The sequence below is a fragment of the Mustela erminea genome, chromosome 12, assembly GCF_009829155.1.
Source record: "Mustela erminea isolate mMusErm1 chromosome 12, mMusErm1.Pri, whole genome shotgun sequence".
Lineage (NCBI taxonomy): Eukaryota > Metazoa > Chordata > Mammalia > Carnivora > Mustelidae > Mustela > Mustela erminea.
Genome location: NC_045625.1, coordinates 9798122 through 9821466, shown reverse-complemented (window position 1 = coordinate 9821466; position 23345 = coordinate 9798122). Strand labels below are relative to the sequence as shown.

The 23345-nt window shown below is 41.9% G+C and overlaps 1 protein-coding gene across 8 annotated transcripts in view; it reads right to left on the bottom strand.

The window, feature by feature from the left end:
- SCAI (suppressor of cancer cell invasion) overlaps nucleotides 1–23345 on the bottom strand; it is a 135993-nt gene that overhangs the window by 111399 nt on the left and 1249 nt on the right. For 6 of the 8 annotated variants that reach the window (XR_004277268.1, XR_004277267.1, XM_032306664.1 and 3 more), the window contains one exon: nucleotides 23104–23148. Coding sequence is in view for 4 of the 8 variants with exons in the window: in XM_032306664.1 (XP_032162555.1) it covers nucleotides 23104–23148 (45 nt within the window). In the remaining 4 variants the exon portion in view is untranslated. Of the gene's footprint in view, nucleotides 1–42; nucleotides 242–23103; nucleotides 23149–23345 lie in introns of those variants that run through there. The other 2 variants (XM_032306657.1, XM_032306660.1) reach the window with 2 other exon arrangements.

Genomic DNA, 23345 nt, shown 5'->3' with positions numbered 1-23345 from the left:
ACGATGTAAACACTTCGTATGTATATAGCACGGAAGACTTACAACAACCATCTAAAGCAGATACCATTGCAGAGAAGAAACAGTTACAGAGAGGATGTTGCTATCCAAGGTCACGTACCTCGCCTGAATGATTCCAAAGTCACTGCCCATTATTAACATGCACACGACATTCCATATTAGAAGTACATAAGAATGGAGTTATCTGGGCGGGGGTAGTACTTCCACCATTTGCAATTCTGCAGTATTCTTTAATTAAAAAGACCCATAATTTGGGGCACCTGGGTGGCTCAGTGGATTAAGCCGCTGCCTTCGGCTCAGGTCATGATCTCAGTGTCCTGGGATCGAGCCCCGCATCCAGCTCTTTGCTCAGCGGGAGCCTGCTTCTCTCTCTCTCTCTGCCTGACTCTCCGCCTACTTGTGATTTCTCTCTCTGTCAAATAAATAAATAAAATCTTAAAAAAAAAAAAGACCCATAATTTAATAAATACATAAAATGAAAGCCTAGGAGATTAAAAAATCTCTAAGGGAAGAGGACACGGAATCTCTTTTACTTCTTTTATGATGCTAACAACACTCCTGAAGGTGGAAATAGGTTTTGTTTCTACAATGAAGCACTTTAATACATAGAAGGTTCTCTTCTCTAAGCTCTGGCAGAACGGAAGGCCAATTCAGTCATCCTCTGCTGTATAACTTGGTGGCTTGAAACAACCGTCTTCACTTGTGCTTGTGAATCTGCAGCTGGGTAGGGCTTGGCAGGGACAGCTCTTCTCTACATGGGCACCACTGGGGCTGTATGATGGGGATCTGGAGGATTAGGATCCGCTTTTAGGATGGCTCACTCACACAGCTGGCAAGCTGAGGCTAGATGTCAGCTGGGAGCTCAGCTGGGGCTGAGGGCCAGGAGCTTTAATTTCTCCCACACGGAGTCTCACTTGAGCCCTCATAGCACAGCCTGGGAACTTGGTTCCGAAAGTAAGTAACCCAAGAGAGGAAGGTAGAAGCACATGGCATTTCTATGACCTAGCCCCATGAGTCGCACAGTTTTGCCTGAGCCATGCTCTTTTGATGGAGACAGTTACAAAGGCCAGCTCTGGTTAAGGGATGGGGACACAAACTTCAACAGCGTGTGTTGAAGTGTCAAGGTCACAATGTGAGGAGAAATGCAGAATGAACCTGGCTTTGCTGGTATCTTTAGGAAACACAGGCTATTACAACAATGGAAGGTTATGTGTCAGTTTATATCAAAGTTGATTTTTTGTTAATAGTGTTGGGGTTTTTTCTGTTGTTGTTAATAGTGTTTATTGGATTTTATTAAGTAGACTTTTCCTGCAAAAAGCAACAGATAGGGCACCTGGGTGGCTCAGTGGGTTAAAGCCTCTGCCTTCGGCTCAGGTCATGGATCGAGCCCCACATTGGGGGGCTCTGCTCAGCGGGGAGCCTGCTTCCCTCTGTTTCTCTGTCTGCCTCTCTGCCTACTTGTGATCTCTGTCAAATAAATAAAATAAATAAAATCTTTTAAAAATAAATAAATAAAAATTTAAAAAAAGAAAAAAAAAAAAGGCAACAGGGGGCCTGGGTGGCTCAGTCAGTTAAGCGCCTGCCTTTGGCTCAGGTCATGATCTCAGAGTCCTGGGATGGAGCCCTGAGTCAGGCTGCCTTTCAGTGGGAAGCCTGCTTCTCCCTTCCTCTCTGTCTGCCACTCCCCCTGCTTGTACTCTCCCTCTTTGGGTCAAATAAATAAAATCTTAAAAAAAAAAAAAAAAAAAAAGAGGGAGAGACTAAAAACAATAACCTGGAGCTTCTCCTCCTCTGTGATAAAATGAATTCAATGGCCTATAAGTGATTATCTTCAGGGCCTAACGATAGAGAAGAGAAGAAAAGATGGTTATGTACTTCCCAGAATAAGACAGTGACAAAATAAAGGAAAGTGAGTAATTTCTCTCTGAAAATTAAAGATGTTTGAGTTGGAAGAAACTTCGGACATCACTTAGTTTATTGCCTTTATTCCAGCAACTACTAGAAAATTGAGTTCTACTCATTTATTCTTCAATGAAGTTTAGGGAAACCTCTTATTTAATAAAATTCTAAGTTCTAAAATGCGTATGATTTTATTCATTCATTTCATTCTCTATTGTTACTGGCAGTAAAAACCCTTGAAATTGAAAAAGCATCAAATGCTTTCAGAGCTAACAAAGTAAGGGAAAGCTGAGGCACCTGCATGCTCTTTCAGAGAAGGCTTTATGGGCAGAGAGAACAACAGATTACCAAATGACTCTTAGAAAAAAGATGAATCAAACCCCTGGGGTATGTAGGGAAAAAAAAAAAAAAAAAAAGAATGACTAGAAACCAGCTAAAGCCCTGTGGATTTCACCAGCACGCTCTGCGATACTCTTCACACACATCCTAACATACACTCCATCCTTAAGCCACAGTTCCTTTTTCACATATCAGAGCTAGAAATAGCTCCAAAGATATCTAGTCCAGTGGTTTCCAACGTTTTCAGAACCTCTTTTTAAAACTAAAAGAATTTTGTGGCCATCTATATGACAATGGTAGTTTTGTTATCTTTTTTTTTTTTTTTAAGATCTTACTTATGTATTTGAGAGAGACAAAAAGAACAAGTGAGAGAGAGAGAGAGCATGGGCGGGGTGGGGGGTGGAGGGAGAGAGAGAAGGAGACTCTCCCACTGAGCAGAGAGCCCGACACAGGGCTCTATCCTAGCACCCTGGGATCATGACCTGAGCTGAAGGCAGACACTTAACCAGCTGAGCCACCCAGGGGCCCCAGTTAACTGGTTATTAAGAAAAATCAATAATGAGAGAAATATCTTGAACTCACGAACTCTTCTTACTAAATGTCATATGTCACAAGGGCAGATAAGATATGTAATAGCAGGTACATGAGACATTTGATTTGGATAAAATTCTTAGGAAACACTGAAATACATGTCAGCTATTTTTTTAAAAGATTTTATTTATTTGACAGAGGGAAAGATAGCCAGGGAGGGAACACAAGCAGAGGAAATGGGAAAAGGAGAAGCAGGCCTCCCACAGAGCAGGTACCCTGATTCGAGGCTTGATCCCATGATCCTAGGATCATGACCTGAGGCAGAAGCCTAAAGACTGAGCCAGCCAGGCATGCCTCCACGTCAGCTATTGATGAACATGTAAGTAAACCATATTTGAAAAGATGGAGACTGAGGAATTTCAAAGGACTTCCTTTTCTGGTATGTTAACAGTAGGATTTCTCCTACTCTGCTTACTACTGTATTCAGTAACAAATCTTTCCCAGTACAGATTCTGTAATTCTCTTATAAATTACTAAAAGCATTCCCCTTCTTTTACTTTCATTTGTTTTAAGATTTTATTTATTTGTCAGAGAGAGAGAGTGAGAACAAGCAGGCGGAGCGGCAGGTAGAGGGAGAAGCAGACTCCCTCCTGGGCAATGAGCCTGATGCTGGGCCATCCCAAGACCCTGAGATCATGACCTGAGCTGAAGGCAGATGCCCAACTGACTGAGCCACCCAGCTTCTTCCAAACTTGCATCTCAAGAACTTAAAACTGGTTTCAGACAATATAGATACATATTCCTACTTTTTAAAACAAGTAAGAAATCTCTTACTGATGACAATTTCATTACCACCAGCTGGGAGTCACCACAATAGATAAACGACTTGCTTGTCTACTGTTAGAAAGACAGGCTAATGGTAACTGTTCTAAATTTAAAGTCTTTTTTGGGGGGGAGGGGCAACTGTCCTCTAAAAATAGGGAGATAATGCTATAGTTTGGAATTATCACAGTAATTTAAAAATTCTGGGGCACCTGGCTAGCATAGTCAGAAGACGACATAACTCTTGATCTGAGGATTGTTAAGCTCAAGCCCCATGCAGAGTGTAGATTCTACTTGAAAATAAATAAATAAACAAATAAATAAAACTTTAAAAGTTCTGACTGCCACTTTGCACGTTTTTGGAAAACCATATGTGAGCACCTTCACTATGGACTCCTCTATCCAGGAAGAATTCCCAGGATCCTGCCCAATAGGCACATGTGCTTCTGAGGCCCATGGGAGTATATGGAGAGAGCTTGGGAGAAAGAAACCCACTGCAAAACAAGAATATAAAGAATGATGCCTAGCTTTAGTGTGACATGTTTCCAAAACAGCTGCCAAGTTTATGAAAACACAAGCATTTCTCCTTTTATTTAGTTCATGGTGAAGACGCCCATTTCATGGTAGAGTGTGTCCATGAAGAGAACCCACAGCTAATTATGCAGAAGCTATGACAAATTTAGGAGCACTTGGACAAGCCAGTGATGAAACAAAGTAAGGCTACAAAAAAGATGAGGCTTATGTATTAGTCAGTTCTTCTGAGAAACAGAACCAACAGGGTGTGTGTGTGTGTGTGTGTGTCTAGATAGATAGACAGATGATAAAAAAATTGGATTACACAATTATGGAGGCCAAAAAGTCCCAAGATCTGCAGTCAACAAACTGGAGACCCAGGAGAGCCAACAGTATGATTCTATTTGGGAGTACAAAAGCCTGCTGAGAGCTTATGGTTTAAGTTCCAGGCTAAGAGCCAGCAGGATGGAGACCCAAGAAGAGCAAGGCTTCAGCTCAAATCCAAAGCAAGAGAAGACTGATGTCCCAATTCAAGCAGTCTAGCAGGGGGAGTTAGTTCACTCTTATTCAGACTTTTTCCTCTTTTCAGGTCTTCGACTGATTAGATGAGGCCCACCCAATTGGGAAGGTTAATCTACTTTACTCAGTCTACCAATTCTAATGTTACTCTCATCCACAAACATCCTGACACACACACAGAATAATGTTTGACCAAATGTCTAGGCACCAGTGGAGTTGATACATAAAATTATCCATCACCCAAGAAAGGGGTTGAAAAAAAGTTCAAAACCTAGTGACAGATACCAGGCAAAGGAAAACTGAATTTCACTGCGCAACGACCTTTTGGCTCTTGCCTTAATAAGAGTGAACATGAGCGTGGACTAACTCTCAATCTGTGGGACGAAAGACCAGGGACAGAGCAAAGACTCTGAAGAGGAAAGCAAATGGTTGAAGATTCGGCTATTACCACAGGCACACATCACTGCCTGAAAGTCAGTTGTCCTGCAGTGCTGTTAATCAAAAGATAGCTGCTTCCAAAACACACACACACACACACACACACACACACACACATCCCAGTGCCCCTGAGAGACCTACCCAGGAGAGAAAGCTTAGCCAGACACTCATCCCTTGGGTACAACAGAGCCAGTGTTGAAAGAAAGGAGACAGTCCCCCCAGCCCCCGAAATCACAGGCTTATATAACTCAGCCCTTGTGAAGCCAGGATAGTAAGTCAAGCTGTTGGCCAGGGCTGGAGTTATCTCAAGGCTCAACTAATGCAGGATCCCCTTCCAAACTCACTCACGTGGTCGCTGGCAGGCTTTCTTCCTTACCATGTGGCCCTCACCACTGGCTGCCTGTCTTCACAACACAGCAAGTGGCTCTCGTCTGTCCAGGGCTGCCTCGCATCATGGCAGCTAGTCTTCCTTACAGCAAGTGATTTGAGAGAGAGAGGGAAAGAGTACGCCCGAGACAGCCTGAAGTCTCCTGACAACCTCATCTGGGATGTGAGGTCTCATTACGTCCACTGTTTTCCAGCTACTAGAAGGGAGTCAGAAGTCCAGCCCACAGTCGAGGGGAGGAGAATTAAGCTCCATCTTTTAAAGAAAGGAGAACCAAAGAATTTGTAGACAGATCTTTAAAACCACGACAGGGACTAAAAGAATCAATGAAGAAGAAAAAGTAGCTGCATAGCTATTAAGGCATCAGTGATGTTTTATTCTCACTGTATTCCCCAGTCTCCAAGACAGTCCTAGCCTCAAGGGAGGTTTGTGTTTGTTTTCTGAAAATGTGAGCTCCTTGAGGAGATGGCGCTGAGGGAAGCGTGGAAGAACAGTACCTTTGAGGGCAGAAAGGTAGAAACGAGAAGAAAAAAGGAGTGAACTGGGGCGCCTGCATGGCTCAGATGGTTAAGCGTGTGCCTTGGGCTCAGGTCATGATCCCCAGGTCCTGGGATTGAGCCCAGAGATGGGCTCCCTGCTCGGCAGGGAGTCTGCTTCTCTCTCTCTCTCTCTCTGCCTCACCCCCTGCTTGTGTTCTGTCTCCCTCTCTCTCTCTAATGAATACATTAAAAAATACTTTTTAAAAAATGAGTGAATTATGTAGTAAGAGGAAGGACTTCTTCAGGACCCACAATAAGACAGGGCCTGCAACCCCACTTCTAGCAGTGCTCCAGATAAATGACAGGTCCTTGGAAAGAAATGGATGTGTGTTGTACCTAAGAAAGCCAAAACTTCTATCCTGGAATCCCCATAGCTAGCAAAAATTTGTGTGCCTAAAGTTGGCCATAACTGTTAGAGCCACCAAACCTCAAGGAACCATACTCGTTCAGACAACATTCCTACCAGTCACAGCCATTATGGACTGAAAATTACCTTTCACCCTTTGCCTGGCTCTGAGATTCTTCTACAACCCGGAAGAGGGGTGGATGCCCATTCTTAATCACTGAGACCGAATTTTTCATCAGTTTAGTGGATTGGGGTGGGAGGGGCATGTGTCCCAAGGCTGGATTTAATTTCATATAAAAGAATTAAAATATTGTAACATTTCCTGGTTACCTGATTTCGTGAAATAAAATTCATACCTACTGGGGCACCTCAGTGGCTCAGTTGGTTGAGCATCCAACTCTTGGTTTAGGCTCAGGTGATGATCCCAAGGTTGTGGGATCGAGCCCCACTGGGCTCTGAGCTCAGTGCAAAGTCTGCTTGTCTCTCTTCCCTCCCCTCTGCTCCTCCCCCTGCTTTTGTGCCATCCCCCCTTGAATAAATAAATAAAATCTTTAAAAAAATTCATAGCCCTACTATATAGTCAACTAATTAACCAATTTATGGATCTCTTTTACAACTCGTTAATCCTGGTTGTTTCTTTCTTTTCTTTTTTTTTTTTTAAGATTTTATTTATTTATTTGCCAGAGAAAGAGAGAGAAATTGGGCACAAGAACAGGAACGATAGGCAGAGGGAGAGGCAGGCTCCCCACTGAGCAAGGAGCCTGATGAGGAACTGGATCCCACGACTGTGAGATCATGACCTAAGCCAAAAGCGAATGCTGAACCAACCGAGGCACCCAAGCGTCCCTACTCTTGGTAGTTTCAAAGAAAGTTCTAAATAGATTGCTCCATCAAAACATTAAGGTTTGGGGGGTACCTGCGTGGCTCAGTCGGTTAAGCAGCTGCCTCTGGTTCAGGTCAGGATCTCAGGGTCCTGGGATCGAGCCCCACATTAGGGTCCTGGGATCAAGCCCCACATTGGGCTCCCGGCTCAGGGGAGAGCCTGCTTCTTCCTCTCTCTCTGTCTGATGCTCTGCCTACTTATGTTCTCTCTCTCTCTGTCAAATAAATAAATAAAATAAAAATTGTATTACCCACAATTTTTTCCAAGCTATACTCTCCTAAAGATTATATAGAACATTCAGCAATTGGTGTTTAGCTGGGGATGGTGTTTCTGCCTGGGATTCCCATCCCCGCCCCCCCAACTCAGGAAAATCCTGGTCTTGTGGGAAAGCCATCCATTTAGGTTAGAAATCCACAATTTCCATAAAAAAGAAAAAAATCAACTCTACCGCCTGGTCACTTGATCTCTCAATAGATTCAGCCATACTCAGCATTACAGATTACCCATATTTCAGGATCTTAACCTAAAATATAACTCCCAACTGTGTGCTACTCAACTTTTATCACAAACCTAAATTAAAAAACTACACTTATGAAGGATTATTGAAACACATAATATATAATCCATTCCTCTAGATTTGCTGCTTTCAAACTACTTTTAGGTTGTGTAGTCCTTTCTTTCAAATAGAGTCTCAGGATATGAAAAGATAGTTAGAGGGGCACCTGGGTGGCTCAATGGGTTAAAGCCTCTGCCTTCGGCTCGGGTTGTGATCCCGGGGTCCTGGGATCGAGCCCTGCATCGGGCTCTCTGCTCAGCGGGGAACGTGCTTCTCTTCCTCTCCCTCTGCCTGCCTCTATGCCTACTTGTGATCTCTGTCTGTCAAATAAATAAATAAATAAATAAAATTAAAAAAAAAAAAAAAGATAGTTAGAAGCAAAGTGATGACAGAAGAAACCGGTCTGTTTGGAGAATGGTCAATTCTAGGTCAGAGGAGGAAACTACAAGATGGGCCGAGAATACCTTGTCTAAGTAGGAAGCAAGGAAGCTAGCAAAGTTCACTGGAGTTGTGTCAAAAAGACCGAGGAGCCAATTTAAAGAGGCTTCCATTGGGCAAAGCTAGGTCAATGTGAACATCAATAAGAAAAATAACCATAATGGACCGAAATGCATCAAATATGTTTAAATCCATGACTTGATAATACTTTTCATAAAGCAAAAAAGAAAGAAAGCCAGCTGCCTTTGGAGTACACTAGGAATCCAACTCATACTGAAATATGGTAAGGAAAAAAAAGTGGGGGACAAAGAAGCATTTATTCTGCTTTTCCTTTTACACACCACACTTAAGGAAAATCAAGGAAGTCAATGAACGGAAGGAGAACAGATCAGCCGCCAGGGAGCAGGGATGTGAGGAGGAGACTGCACCAGAATTGCACTAGAGAGTTTTCTGAGGTAACTGCAGTGTTTTGTACCCTGAATACAGTGGTGGTCACATGAATCTACACGTGTTCAAAGTTCATGGAACTGCACACATAAAAATACAATTTAACTGTATGTTAATTGCAAAAATAAAAAAAAGTAAATGTTGGAGTCAACAGGGAAACTTCTCTTTATATAAATATTCTAGCTAATAACAAAGAAATGACAGAACCAGAATGTCACCATCTATAACCCCAAATAAAATTATAAACATGGACACTGATTACTATGGGTTCCTAACATCAAAAAATGAGAAGACTTGATGGAAGTACACACCATTCCTATGAAGTGTTCCCTCCAAAAAAATAAAAAAATAGGTCTTCAATCATCAAATATCTAGAACTAGCTGTAACTACTATTTTATAAGACACACAAGGAATAGAGAAACATGCTAAATGATACCATGGGGATGGAGAGAACCAGCAAAATCCAGACTGTGGAAAGACTGTTCATTGGCTGTCAAGAGGTCAGTGGGGACAGAAGGGAATTTGGGGAAATGAAGGAACTGTTAGAGACCATGACTGTAGTGGTAAGTAAACAACTCTATGTATTTGTCAAAATCCATACGCTAAAATAGGTAAATTTTATTGTACATAAATCATACTTCAACTTTTTCAGAAATTAAAAATTCAGACTGTGGGAAACTCTTTTAAAAAATATTTTATTTATTTATTTGTCAGAGAAAGAGAGGGAAAGACAGCACATGCGGGGGGAGTGGCAGGTAGAGGCAGAGGGAGAAGCATGCTCCCCGCCGAGCAAGGAGCCTGATGCAGGACTTGATCCCAGGACCGTGGGATAATGACCTGAGCCAAAGGCAGACGTTTAACTGACTGAGCCACCCAAGCATCACAGACCGTGGGACACTCTTAGTAACAAACATACTTCCTTCAACAAATAAACAGTATGGGGGAAACTACAGACTTAAAAGAACTTGAGATCTATTCAACATACTGCAAGCTATGAACCTGACCTGGATCCTGATTTGAACAGATACTGTACTTATACTTATTTTTTTTTTTAAGATTTTATTTATTTATTTGACAGAGAGAGATCACAAGTAGATAGGCAGGCAGAGAGAGAGAGAGGGAAGCAGGCTCCCCGCTGAGCAGAGAGCCCAATATGGGACTCAATCCCAGGACCCTGAGATCATGACCTGAGCCGAAGGCAGCAGGCGGCTTAACCCACTGAGCCACTCAGGCACCCTACTTATTTTTTTTTAAAAAGATCTTTTGCGAAAGGAGAGAGAGAATCTCAAGCCGACTCCCCACTGAGCCAGAGCCTAACATGGGGCTCAATCTCATGACCCTGCAATCACCCAATCAAAATGAAGAGTCGGATGCTTAAATGACTGAGCCACCCACACACTCCAGACACACAGACATCTTATTTTTACTTTTTTAAAAGATTTTATTTCTTTTTTTGACAGACAGAGAGATCACAAGTAGGCAGAGAGGCAGGCAGAGGGGTAGGGGGAAGCAGGCTCTCCGCTGAGCAGAGAGCCCGATGCGGGACTCGATCCCAGGACCCTGAGATCACGACCTGAGCCGAAGGCAGAGGCTTAACCCACTGAGCCACCCAGGTGCCCCCAGACAGACATTTTAAAAAAATGATTAGCCAGATGTGGAAATCTGAACACTGAAAAGACAGATATTTGATGATACTAGGGGAACACTAAGTTATTGTTGATGGTACTGTGGTAATGTGTTTTAAAAGAGTCCTTATCTTTCAACGACGCATTACTACCACATTTAGAGAAGAATACCATGTGTGGCATATGCTTCAGGTAGAGTAGGAGGATATATAAACGAAACAGGATTCAACTGATAATTATTGAAGCTGGATGAACAATTTAAGTTCACTGTAGCATTCTAATTTTGTATTTGAAATTTTCCACATTAAAAATACACATACAGACATCTACGCATACGGACATACATACATAAAAGTCAGCGTGGAGCCTTGGAAGCTGGCCTGTTTCACTTCCTTCTGCCTACTCCCACCCTCCCGGAAGCCCATGAATTAGTCCCAATGAATCTTTGGGCTCATTTTTTAACACCCTTCAAAAATCACTTCTTGAGCCAGTCTAGGTTTTATCTTGAGCAAAATATTACCATGAAAATGCTTACCACGTTGACCATATTATCCTGGGCCCTGTAAAATCTGTTTTTGCAGAACTGAATTTTGATATGTCCTAGGTTTTCACCGACACATGCTGTAAGAAATAGCTTTACCAAATCCACTGCATTTCTGTAGGGACGTTAGTAAGGCAAACAGTGTCATACACAAACTCTCTAAGCAGAGGATGTTCCTGTGTTTCAGCGTAAATTGGAAAATGTTTACCTGGTTTTCAATACAACTAACTCAAGAATCGGTTCCTCACCAAAGAGTATGGAGATCTATCTCCCAGAGATAATTACTTGTTTGATGACTACATACAGAAAGACTGCAATGGACAGATAATACTGCAAAGACAGAACATGCAAAAAACAGAACGTAGTCTGGTCTATTTCCACACCAAAATTTTTTTATTATTTATTTTTTTATTAATTATTTTTATTAACATATAATGTATTATTTGCCCCAGGGGTACAGGTCTGTGAATCGCCAGGTTTACACATTTCACAGCACTCACCATATCATATACCCTCCCCAGTGTACACCAAGCTATTAAAATGCTCTGTTCTTCTTCACTTTCCACTCAAGATGGTCTCCCTCAGTTACTTACTTCATTTGCATAACTTGGAAAACTATTTACTGATGGCTTCCAGCTCTGTATCGAAAGCCCTACTCCCTTCTCAGCTCCAGATCCATGTTTCTACCTGCCTGGTGAGAGACGGGGGCCTCTGAAGCACTTTACACTCCATATAGTCAAAATAAACTCATAATCTTACCCTTCCAAATTTGCTCCTGTCTCTGCTGTCTCGATTAAAAGCGTTGCCATCCAACCTATTATTCAAGCTAAAACTATTGTGAAGAAAAGGAAAAGGCAAGCCACAGACTGGAGGAAAATACTTGCAAAACATTTGTTTCCAGAATAAAGAAACCTTATAACTGTATACATAGACAAACAACTGATAAAAAATGGACAAAAGGTATGAAAAGAAAACCCACAAAAGAAGTTTTATGAATGGCAAATAAATACATTAAAAGATGCTCAACAAGATCGATCAGTATGGAAAGGGAAATTAAAAACAGAAGGATATATATCACTATACACCCCCAGAATGGCAAACAATGGTGATTGTTTCAAGGGTATACACATGTGTCAAAACTTATCAAATTGTGCCCCTCAAGTATGTGTGGCTTACTGCATGCCATTATACCTTGATAAAGCTTTTTAAAAGAAAAAGAATGGCAATACCAAATATTGGCGAGGACAGGAAGCATGTGGAATCCCAAACATTGCTGGCAGGCATGCAAAATGGTACAGCCACTTTGGAGAACAGTCTGGCAATATCCTTTTTTTTTTTTTTTTTTTTTTTTTTTAAGATTTTACTTATTTATTTGACACAGAGAGAGATCACAAGTAGGCAGAAAGGCAGGCAGAGGGGGAGGGAGAAGCAGGCTCCCTGCCAAGCAGACAGCCCAATGCAGGGCTCGATCCCAGGACCCTGAGATCATGACCTGAGCTGAAGGCAGAGGCTTAACCCACTGAGCCACCCAGGCGCCCCCAGTCTGGCAATTTCTTAAAGAGTTAAGCATACATTTACCATAAGACCCAGCAAGTCCACTCATCGGCATCTATCTACTTAAGAGAAATGAAAACCTATCTGCCCAAAGACTTAACTCAAATGTTCATTAACAGATGCATTTATACTAACCAAAAACCAGAAACAAGCCAATGTCTGTCAACTGGCAAATGCATAAACAAATTATGGTAAAAATCATACAATGTAAAAACATACATACACTGGTCCTCAGCAATAAGAATAAATTAACTACAGTTATGAATAAGAACATGGATGAATCTCAACAGCTTTATGCCAAGGAAGAAGCAAGACACTGAGGACTAACTAATGAATGATTTACTTATATGAGATTCTAGAAAAAACAGAACTATAAGTAATAGGATAAAAAGACCAGTGGTTTCCAGAATCATGGCTACAAGGCAACATGAGCAAATGTGGGGCTGGGGAGAATAGTAATGCCGATGTTCAAGATCATAATTACAGTGGGTGGCTACACAACTGTATACATTTGTCAAAATTCATCAAATTGCATACTTAAAATTAGTGCACTTTTTTTGCACTAATAATAACCTCAGTCAACGTGTTTTTTAAAAGACTAGAAGGATTTTAAAAAATAAAAGACTAAAAGGAAAGACAAAATAAGAATATTTAAACTAATGACAGTCACAGGTATCATTTATTAAGTATTTAATGCATGTCAGGTCACTGTTATCATGTACTTTACATTCATCATTTCAATGAATCTTTTTTTTTTTTTTTTTTAAAGATTTTATTTATTTATTTGACAGACAGAGATCACAAGTAGGCAGAGAGGCAGGCAGAGAGAGAGAGAGAGAGGGAAGCAGGCTTCCTGCGGAGCAGAGAGCCCGATGCGGGGCTCGATCCCAGGACCCTGAGATCATGACCCGAGCCAAAGGCAGCAGCCCAAACCACTGAGCCACCCAGGTGCCCCGAATCTTTTTTTTTTTTTAAGATTTAATTTATTTATTTATTTGACAGCCATCACAAATAGGCAGAGAGGCAGGCAGAGAAAGAGGAGGAAGCAGGCTCCCAGCTGAGCAGAGAGCCTGATGCGGGGCTCGATCCCAAGACCCTGGGATCATGACCTAAGCTGAAGGCAGAGGCTTTAACCCACTGAGCCACCCAGTACCCAATGAATCTATTTTTTTAAATAGACAAAAGTCCCTGCACTCCCACAATTTATATGCTATTAGAAGAGGGATGGGGCGCCTGGGTGGCTCAGTGGGTTAAGCCGCTGCCTTCGGCTCAGGTCATGATCTCAGGGTCCTGGGATCGAGTCCCGCATCGGGCTCTCTGCTCGGCAGGGAGCCTGCTTCCTCCTCTCTCTCTCTCTGCCTGCCTCTCTGCCTACTTGTGATCTCTCTCTGTCAAATAAATAAATAAAATCTTTAAAAAAAAAAAAAAAAAAAAAAAAAAGAAGAGGGAATAATCCTCCAAGGGAAGTACTGTCAACACCTGCTTTTTGCAAAAGGGCAAACAGGTTCCGAGATTGAATCGTACTTTGTTCTGGAGCCCAAGGGCAGTATTTGGAAGAGCTGGAATTTGACTGTAGTCCAGGATTTCTCGACTTCCCATCATCGACAATTTGAGCTGAATAATTCTTCGATGTTAGAGGCCACTCTATAGGGAACACTGTAGGGTGTTCAGCAGCATTTCTGGCCTCACCCACTAGATGCCCCTACTTGTAACAACCAAGAATATCTCCAGACATTGCCAAATGCCCCCCAGGAGGCAAAACTGCCTCTTTTTGAGAACCACTTGCCCTTTTTTGAGAACCACTGCTTAATCTCTAAAAACTGACACCACAGCCCAAACTATTAAACACCTTTCTGGGCGCCTGGGTGGCTCAGTGGGTTAAGCCGCTGCCTTCGGCTCAGGTCATGCATGATCTCAGGGTCCTGGGATCGAGTCCCGCGTCGGGCTCTCTGCTCAGCAGGGAGCCTGCTTCCTCCTCTCTCTCTCTCTGCCTGCCTCTCTGCCTGCTTGTGATCTCTCTCTGTCAAATAAATAAATAAAATCTTTAAAAACAAAAACAACAACAAAAAAACCACCTTTCTTTCCATACCTGATACCTGGTTTGGGTCCTGAATTCAGCTCATTTAAGACCTCATCATTAGTCAGTCCATCCAAGGTCTACTCTGTCATTTCAATAACCACACTACCACTAAAGTAACCTCCCCAAAACCTCCAGGGCCTGGATGAGATGTCTGTGCAAAGTGCCCTCACCGCCAGTATCCAGAATTACCATAAATCCTTCGTGTACATACAAAGTCATTACATTGCCCATTGTTTGGGTCTGCCTTCTCCACTACTACATGAGTTTTACCCCAGCAAGGGCCAAATCTCACTCGTGTCTATATGCCTGGTATCCAGGACTAGAGAGCACTTAAATGGTTTTAGAATTCAAATGTAATTCAGACAAATTGCATATACCATCAAAATGCTTAGAGCTCTTGGCTTTAAACGCATCACTAAAAAAAGCCCCCAAATCATACGGTAAAGCTTTAATCAGCGTGAATCCTATCCAAGCAAATGGGTCTTGTTCCTGATAGGATCTGAGAGGATGCTCAAACTCAGGATCCAAACGTTATAAGCAGACATACTGAAGTCTTCAGAACTTCCAAAACCACACAGAGATCAAATTTCCTAATCTTAAAACTCCTTTTAGTCTAGTACACCTTATCAGGGTCCTTAAATAGTGCCACAGCATTTTGGAGCACTAAAGCCCCAACATACATGAACTCCCTCTTGCTACCAACTCATTTATTGGTTCACTGTGGTTTTATTGAGCACCCCCTCAGTGCCAGGGGTACAAAGATGGACTAAGATAAAGGAATAAAAGTTTTAATGAGGAAAAAAATACAGGAGAAACTAATAAGAGTAGGGTATAAAATGCTAATCTCAAATTCTCTTAGTTCTTCTTAAACATGATTATAGTTTGGTGTGTACTAGGTGTGTTATCTCAAAAGATAACGGGAATGGGGGCACCTGGGTGGCTCAGTGGGTTAAAGCCTCTGCTTTCGGCTCAGGTCATGATCTCAGGGTCCTGGGATCGAGCCTCACATCGTGCTCTCTGCTCAGCAGGGAGCCTGCTTCCTCCTCTCTCTGCCTACTTGTGATCTCGTCTGTCAAATAAATAAATAAAATCTTTAAAAAAAAAAAAGAAAGATAACAGGAGGAGGGGAAGTGCACAGGAGGGAATGAGAGCAGGGTTGGGGAATGCTGGGTTTAGTAGGTGATGGGGATTAAGGAGTCCCCTTGGGAAGAGCACCGGGTACTGTATGTAAGTACTGAATCACTAAATTCTATCCCTGGAACTAATATTACACTATATGTTAACTAAGTGGAATTTAAATTAAAACGTAAGGAAAAAGACAAACCATAAGTGACTCTTAATCTCACAAAACAAACTGAGGGTTGCTGTGGGGAGGGGGTTTGGGAGAAGGGGGTGGGATTATGGACATTGGGGAGGGTATGTGCTTTGGTGAGTGCTGTGAAGTGTGTAAACCTGGTGATTCACAGACCTGTACCCCTGGGGATAAAAATATATGTTTATAAAAAATAAAAAATTAAAAAAAAAAAAGTAAGGAAAAAAATAATTCAGCCACTAACTAATGTCTATCAGAAAAAATGACTTAACAGCAACTACCATAAAATAAAAATGATACTTTTGGCAACTGTTTTCCCAACTGTAATAGGATATATAGGGCAACAGTCAACAACTCTACACAGCCAGCCAACTCAAAGGGATGCTTAAGACCAAATTCAACAATTAATTCATCTTGAAATGTTCATCAGGAAGTCATTCCATTTGATACTGAGAATTTTTACGGCCACAGTATGCAACTGATAATAACAGCTACAAAAAATTTCTGGCTATGATCATTACATCCCTTCTTTACAATCCATCTTTAGGGCCTTAACTAGTCATTTTGTTTTCTATTTTTAGAGCAATTCAAGAACTGTTTTCTGAGGAAAATCATGGTCTTGCACACAGAACCTCTCCAGAGATGTATGTTGGCTGTCTGCTCAGGTCCAAATCCTGACTTGATCAGGGTCTGACCTAATCAGACAGGCAAAATACATGCTCTCAAGATTCTTGACTAAGAATAGAAGCCTAAAATCACTGCTGCCTGATGCTTAAGAAAATGTTGTTACAAGAAATAATATTCAGGGGCACCTGGGTGGCTCAGTGGTTTAAAGTCTCTGCCTTCAGCTCAGGTCGTGATCCCAGGGTCCTGGGATCGAGCCCCATATCAGGCTCTCCGCTCCTTGGGGAGCTTGCTTTCTCCTCTCTCTCTCTGCCTGCCTCTCTGCCTACTTGCGATATGTCTGTCAAATAAATAAATAAATAAATCTTAAAAAAAAAAAAGGAAAGAAATAATATTCAGGAAGTCCAAGCTGGGGGCTCCCAGAGGCAGCAATTCTGGACTCTTTTTAAAGTGTCAAAACACCCAAAGGAAGGAAAGGAGCCTCAATGACGGACCTATTGTTAAAGGAGCATCCCAAGGAGCACCTGGGTGGCTCAGTGGGTTAAGCCTTTGCCTTCAGCTCAGGTCATGATCTCAGGGTCCTGGAACTGAATCCGCATCAGGTTCTCTGCTCAGCTGGGAGCCTGCTTCCCCCTCTTTCTCTGCCTGTCTCTCTGCCTACTTATGAGCTCTCTCTGTGTCAAATAAATAAAACCTTTATTTAAAAAAAGAAAGGAGCATCCCGAGAATTGACAGTGAAGGATAATTTAATCTTTCTTACAATATATTCTCTCATACAGCTCTCAAACTTGTTAGTCACAGGAGCCCCTTTACAACTCTTGAAAACTATCTTTGTGAGTATATCCATCAATATTTATATTAGATTGTAAAAGAAAAATTTTAAACACAGTAATACAGAAGCACAAATTCCATTAAGTGAAATCACTCTTTTTGTTTTTTTTAAAGATTTTATTTATTTATTTGACAGACAGAGATCACAAGTAGGCAGAGAGGCAGGCAGAGAGAGAGAGTGAAGGAAGCAGGCTCTTTGCGGAGCAGACAGCCGGATGCGGGGCTCGATCCCAAGACACTGGGATCATGACCTGAGCTGAAGGCAGAGGCTTAACCCACTGAGCCACCCAGGTGCTCCTGGAATCACTCTTTTTGTTTTTTTTAAAGATTTTATTTATTTATTTGACAGAGAGAGAGAGATCACTAGTAGGCAGAGAGGCAAGCAGAGAGAGAGGGGGAAGCAGGCTCCCCACTGAGCAGACAGCTGGATGCGGGGCTCGATTCCAGGACCCTGAGACCACGACCTGAGCCGGAGGCAGAGGCTTAACCCACTGAACCACCCAGGCACCCCTCCTGAAATCACTCTTAACTGTAGCCTCAGACAACTCCATGGTGAATCAAAGTAATAGCAAAAAAAGGAAGTAAAGTCTCAGTATTATTAAGAAAATAGTTTCAGGGGCACCTGGCTGGCTCAGTGAGAAGAGCATGTGACTCTTAATCTTGGGATTGTAAATTCGAGCCCCAGGCTGGGTGGAGAGATTACTTAAAAAATAAAAAAACAAACAAACAAACAAAAACTTAAAAAAAAAACAGAAAGTAAAACAAAATTATTTTCTTTTTTTTAAGTTTTATTTATTTATTTGACAGAGAGAAATATAGCAACAGAGGGAACACAAGCAGGGAGAGTGGGAGAGGGAGAAGCAGGCTTCCTGCTGAGCAGGGAGCGGATGCGGGGCTCGATCCCAGGACCCTGGGATCATGACCTGAGCCGAAGGCAGACGCTTAACGGCTGAGCCACCCAGATGCCCCCCCCAAATTTTTTAATTAAAAAAATAAATATTGGGGCGCCTGGGTGGCTCAGTGGGTTAAGCCGCTGCCTTCGGCTCAGGTCATGATCTCAGAGTCCTGGGATGGAGCCCCGCATCGGGCTCTCTGCTCAGCAGGGAGCCTGCTTCCTCCTCTCTCTCTGCCTGCCTCTCTGCCTACTTGTGATCTCTCTCTGTCAAATAAATAAATAAAATCTTTAAAAAATAAATAAATAAATAAATAAATAAATAAATATTAATTGAGGAGTATTTAAGGACACATTCATTCAATAATTCAAGCAACTATTTTCTACGTGTCAGGCACCAGTCTAGATGCTGGGAATAAACAACCCTGCAACTTGTCATCCCTGTTAGCTCCGAACCAAGCCAAGCCGTCAGTGAACTGTATACTTATACACTAATCTGGGTCTTCGGACAATGTTCACTGGCATTACATGAACCTGGATTGAGAAGAATTATAAGAAGAAATCTTTAAAAACTCACTACTATGTTTATTACTGGGATTGTCCCCCTCACAAAACCACAGGGTCCCCACCATGAAGACCAGTGATAAAAATTTTCACAGATCTAATGATCAAGGGGGCACCTAGGTTGCTCCATCAGTTAAGCATCTGCGTTGAGCTCAGGTCATGATCTCAGGGTCTTGGGGTCGAGCCCCTGCTGAGCAGAGAGCCTGTTTCTCCCTCTCCCCGACTGCCACTCCCTCTGCTTGGGTGTGCGCTCTCTCTCTCTCTTTCTGTCAAATAAAATCTTTAAAAAAAAAAAAAAAAAGAGAGAGAGAGAGATCTAACAATCAAAAAAAGTTGTACTTCTCTTAAACAACATGTGTTTGGAGGCACCTGGGTGGCCCAGTCAGTAAAGCATCTGCCTTCAGCTCAGGTCACAATCTCAGGGTCCTGGGATGGAGACCCACATGGGACTCCCTGCTCAGTATGCAGGGAGCCTGCTTCTTCCTCTGCCCACCCCCACCCCCCAACTCCTGCTCTCACCCTCCCTCTCTCAAATAAATAAATAAAATCTTAAAACACACACACACACACACACACACACACATACGTTTGATTTTATAAACACCATGAATCTGGAAGTTGAGCTTTATTTTCTTCTTTGCTTTGTTTGAGAAAACTCAGAGCCAAAAATGGAACCCATCTTTAGTAACTATACTGTGTTTTCTAGTCTATATACTAACTTTGCCACAGGTTGTTTATTATTATTATTAATTTTATTTAATTTTTTATTTATTTATCAGAGGGGGCGGGGAGAGCGAGCACAGGCAGACAGAATGGCAGGCAGAGGCAGAGGGAGAAGCAGACTCCCTGCTGAGCAAGGAGCCCGATGTGGGACTCGATCCCAGGACGCTGGGATCATGACCTGAGCCGAAGGCAGCTGCTTAACCAACTGAGCCACCCAGGTGTCCCTATTATTATTAATTTAAGATTTTATTTATTTATTTGACAGAGAGAGACACAGCGAGACAGGGAACACATGCAGGGGGAGTAGGAGAGTGAGAAGCAAGCTTCCCGCCGAGCAGGAAGCCTGATGTGGGGCTCGATCCCAGGACCCTGAGATCATGATCCAAGCTGAAGGCAAATGCTTAATGACTGAGCCACCCAGGCATCCCTGGTTTATTATTCTTTTCTCATTTTTTCTTTGCCTTAATACCTTATTTTTAATCCTTTAGCCTTATACACTTAAAAAAGAGGCAAGAAATAAACAGAATTTGATGGCTGCTTTTTTAACATAAAATTAAGTGTGTACTTTCTATGTGCCAGGCACTATATATACTAAGCACTTTACAACCCTGTAAGGGTTGGACTTCTTCTTTTAAATTATTCTTTTTAAAATTCTTTTAAAAGATTTTATTTATTCATTTGAGAGAGAAAGAGAGAGGGAGCATAAGCAGGGGGAGTGGCAGAGGGAAAAGGAGAAGCGGGCTCCCACCAAGCAGGGAGACTAGCTTGTTTTTATATATATTTTTTAAGTAAGCACTATACCCAACATGGGGCTTGAACTCACACCTCTGAGATCAAGAGTTGCGTGCTCTACCAACTAAGCCAGCTGGGTGTCCCAGGGTTGAACTCTTATTATTTCTGCATACAGCTGAGGGAACTGAGGCTCAGGGAGGTTTATTAACTCACATATGATCTCACAATTGTCTGTGACAGCGTTAGGATTCCAATGCAGCCCAACCATTATACCTAGGCATATATACAAGTTAACCCAGGAGCAGATAAGGTGAAGGAGAGGGTGGGGAAGTCCACACACACGATGTGACATTTAAGCTAAGAGTCTTAAAGGAGGGAGCTTGCGAAGGAACAAGGAGAAAGTATTTGAGAGAGAGAGAGAAATCATGTGCAAAAACCCAAAGCAAAGAGAGAACATAAGTTCTGAGAACAGCAAACAGAACACAAAGTTACATTCAGCAATTTACTCATCATACAGGATTCACCAGAAAGTTAACTCATTTAATATTAGACATCTGAGAGGTCCATTATTGAGAATTTCCATGGCTGCAGTATTAAACTGTCGCTGGGAAGACAGGCAGAAGTGAAATAAAGGCAGTCTCTTGGGGGGGGGGGCACGAAGGGAGGAGGCAGAGGGAGACGGAAAGTGAGAATTCCAAGCAAGTGCCATGCTCAGCACAGAGCCCGACCTACGGGCTCGATCCCATGACCCTGAGATGATGACACAAGCTGAAATCAAGAGCTGGATGCTCAACCACTGGGCCACCCAGATACCCCAAAGGTAGTCTCTTTGTATCATTAGGCTAAAAAGTCTGAATTACGTTCAATAAGCAATGGGGAACCACAGAAGGATTGAAGCAGAAGAATTACAAGATCAACTTGCACAGCATGATGAGTGAATTACAGATTTGACGTAGAGAATGCAGTCAGGCCACAGCAAGAGAGGGTTAGTGGGGTAATGAGAGTTAAAATCGGTCCAAAAAAACCATGTAATGTAAGCCATATGTATTATTTTTAATTTTTGAATAACCATGTTAGAAAAGTAAAAAGAAAAAAAGTGAAAATAATCTTAGTAATACTTTTAATTTAATATATCTAAAATACGATTTCTTCATATAATCAATACAAAAACTTCGGGGCGCCTGGGTGGCTCAGTGGGTTAAGCCACTGCCTTCAGCTCAGGTCATGATCTCAGGGTCCTGGGATCGAGTCCCGCATCGGGCTCTCTGCTCAGCAGGGAGCCTGCTTCCTTCTCTCTCTCTCTCTCTGCCTGCCTCTCTGCCTACTTGTAATCTCTCTCTGTCAAATAAATAAATAAAATCTTAAAAAAAAAAACTAGTAATAAAAAATTTTACATTCTTTTTTTTCATACCAATTGGAAATCTGATGTGTATTTTTACTTAGAATATACTTGTTTTGGACATTAAATTTTCACTGGGAATACTTGATGTGTATATAAATTTCATAAAACTTGTAGATGAAAAAGTAGATTCACATACCCAAATTTTTCCAAACATACTTGAACATTTTCCAGTCAGTCAAATACCAGTCTTTGAACTTAAATTAATTACAATTAATAAAATTCAAAATTCAGTTCCTCAGCCATGCCAGCCACATTTCAAGTGCTTTATGGCCATATATGGCTACCATTTTGTACAGTACAGATCCAGAATGACAAAGGACCTTTGGCTGGTATCATTTCTGTCATCAGCATTTCATATCTACTTACTGTTGAGGTATTCTGCATGCTAACATCAGTAACTTGCCAAGTATTAACTAAGACAGTAGCCCGACTGGTCACATCCTCACTACTGTAACTTACTTTCTTTCTAGACCACTGCCTACCTCTGTGCAAAAGAAACCTTCTCATAATTGCTACATAGTATCTGACATGTGAAATGCACCCAAAGATGTCTATAGGATAGACAGATGCTCTTCATCATCACTCAAGCAGTAATTCACTTGTTTGCAGACTAAGTACACTCTCTGTTTCTATTTCCCTATGCCCTGATTTTTTATTAGACTCTATGTACTAAGTATGATGATAAAAGAACAAGCAGTAAGGAAATCTATTTTCAATTGTATTTTTATTAGAGGCATTACAGTATAATGGTTAAGAGCCCAAGCTCTGGAGTCAGATTGCCTGGATTCAGATGTGGGCTCCATTATTTATTAGATGAGTGATTTGGCCTCTCTGTGCCTCAGTTTCCTCTTCTGAAAAATTGTGGTAATAGTACATACTTCCTCGGGGAGTTTCGAGATTGCAAAAGATGGTACATATAAAGCACTTGCACATGGTACTCGGCACACAGGAGACATTCAGTAAGCATTAGTTTTTTAATATATTTTAATTATTTTTGAAAGCAAGCTCTATGCCCAATGTGGGGCTCAAACTCACCACCCTGAGATCAAGAGTCACACACTCTACCAAGGAAGCCAACCAGGTGCCCCCAAATTAGTTTTGTTTTGTTTCTAAGATCTTATTTTTAAGTAATCTCTGCACCCCACCTGGGGCTCGAACTCACAACGCTGAGATCAAAAGAGTCTCATGTTGCACCAACTGAGTCACCCAGGCGCCGCCAACCCCCCTCCGCCAAATACTAGCTTTTTAAACAAAATTGGTGGAGAAGTTGATATTATAGCTAACGTAAAAAACTAGGATTTCTCAATTACCCACGTCTCTTTCCCATATAATCTTACACACACACACACACACACACACACACACACACACGGTACAGGTATTACTTTGAACTCCTCAAATGAAAAATCTTGCATGTAGTTATATTCATTACAAAAGAAGCTAAATAAAAAACTTCATCTACTAACAATATGTAACTATGCAGTACGGCATAGGTGTAGCTAAGCAAATGGAAAAACACGAAGCAACACAGAAAGGCATTTTGACTTACCTGCTTTTCCGTTTTCGAGGTGGTTTCTCCACTGTGCCAGTCAGTCTACAAACCAAACAAATAAGATGATAACTAAAAGTAACATACAAGAACACATCTCCTGGTCCTACTGTGCCAGTCGAAAACTCAGTGTACCACCCTCTAGGACCATAGGCTCGCTAAGCTCATACCTGACCTTACAAACGCCTGATGCTCTGTTTCCCCTATTTACCAAGACCATGCAACCCTGGGACTCACGGTTC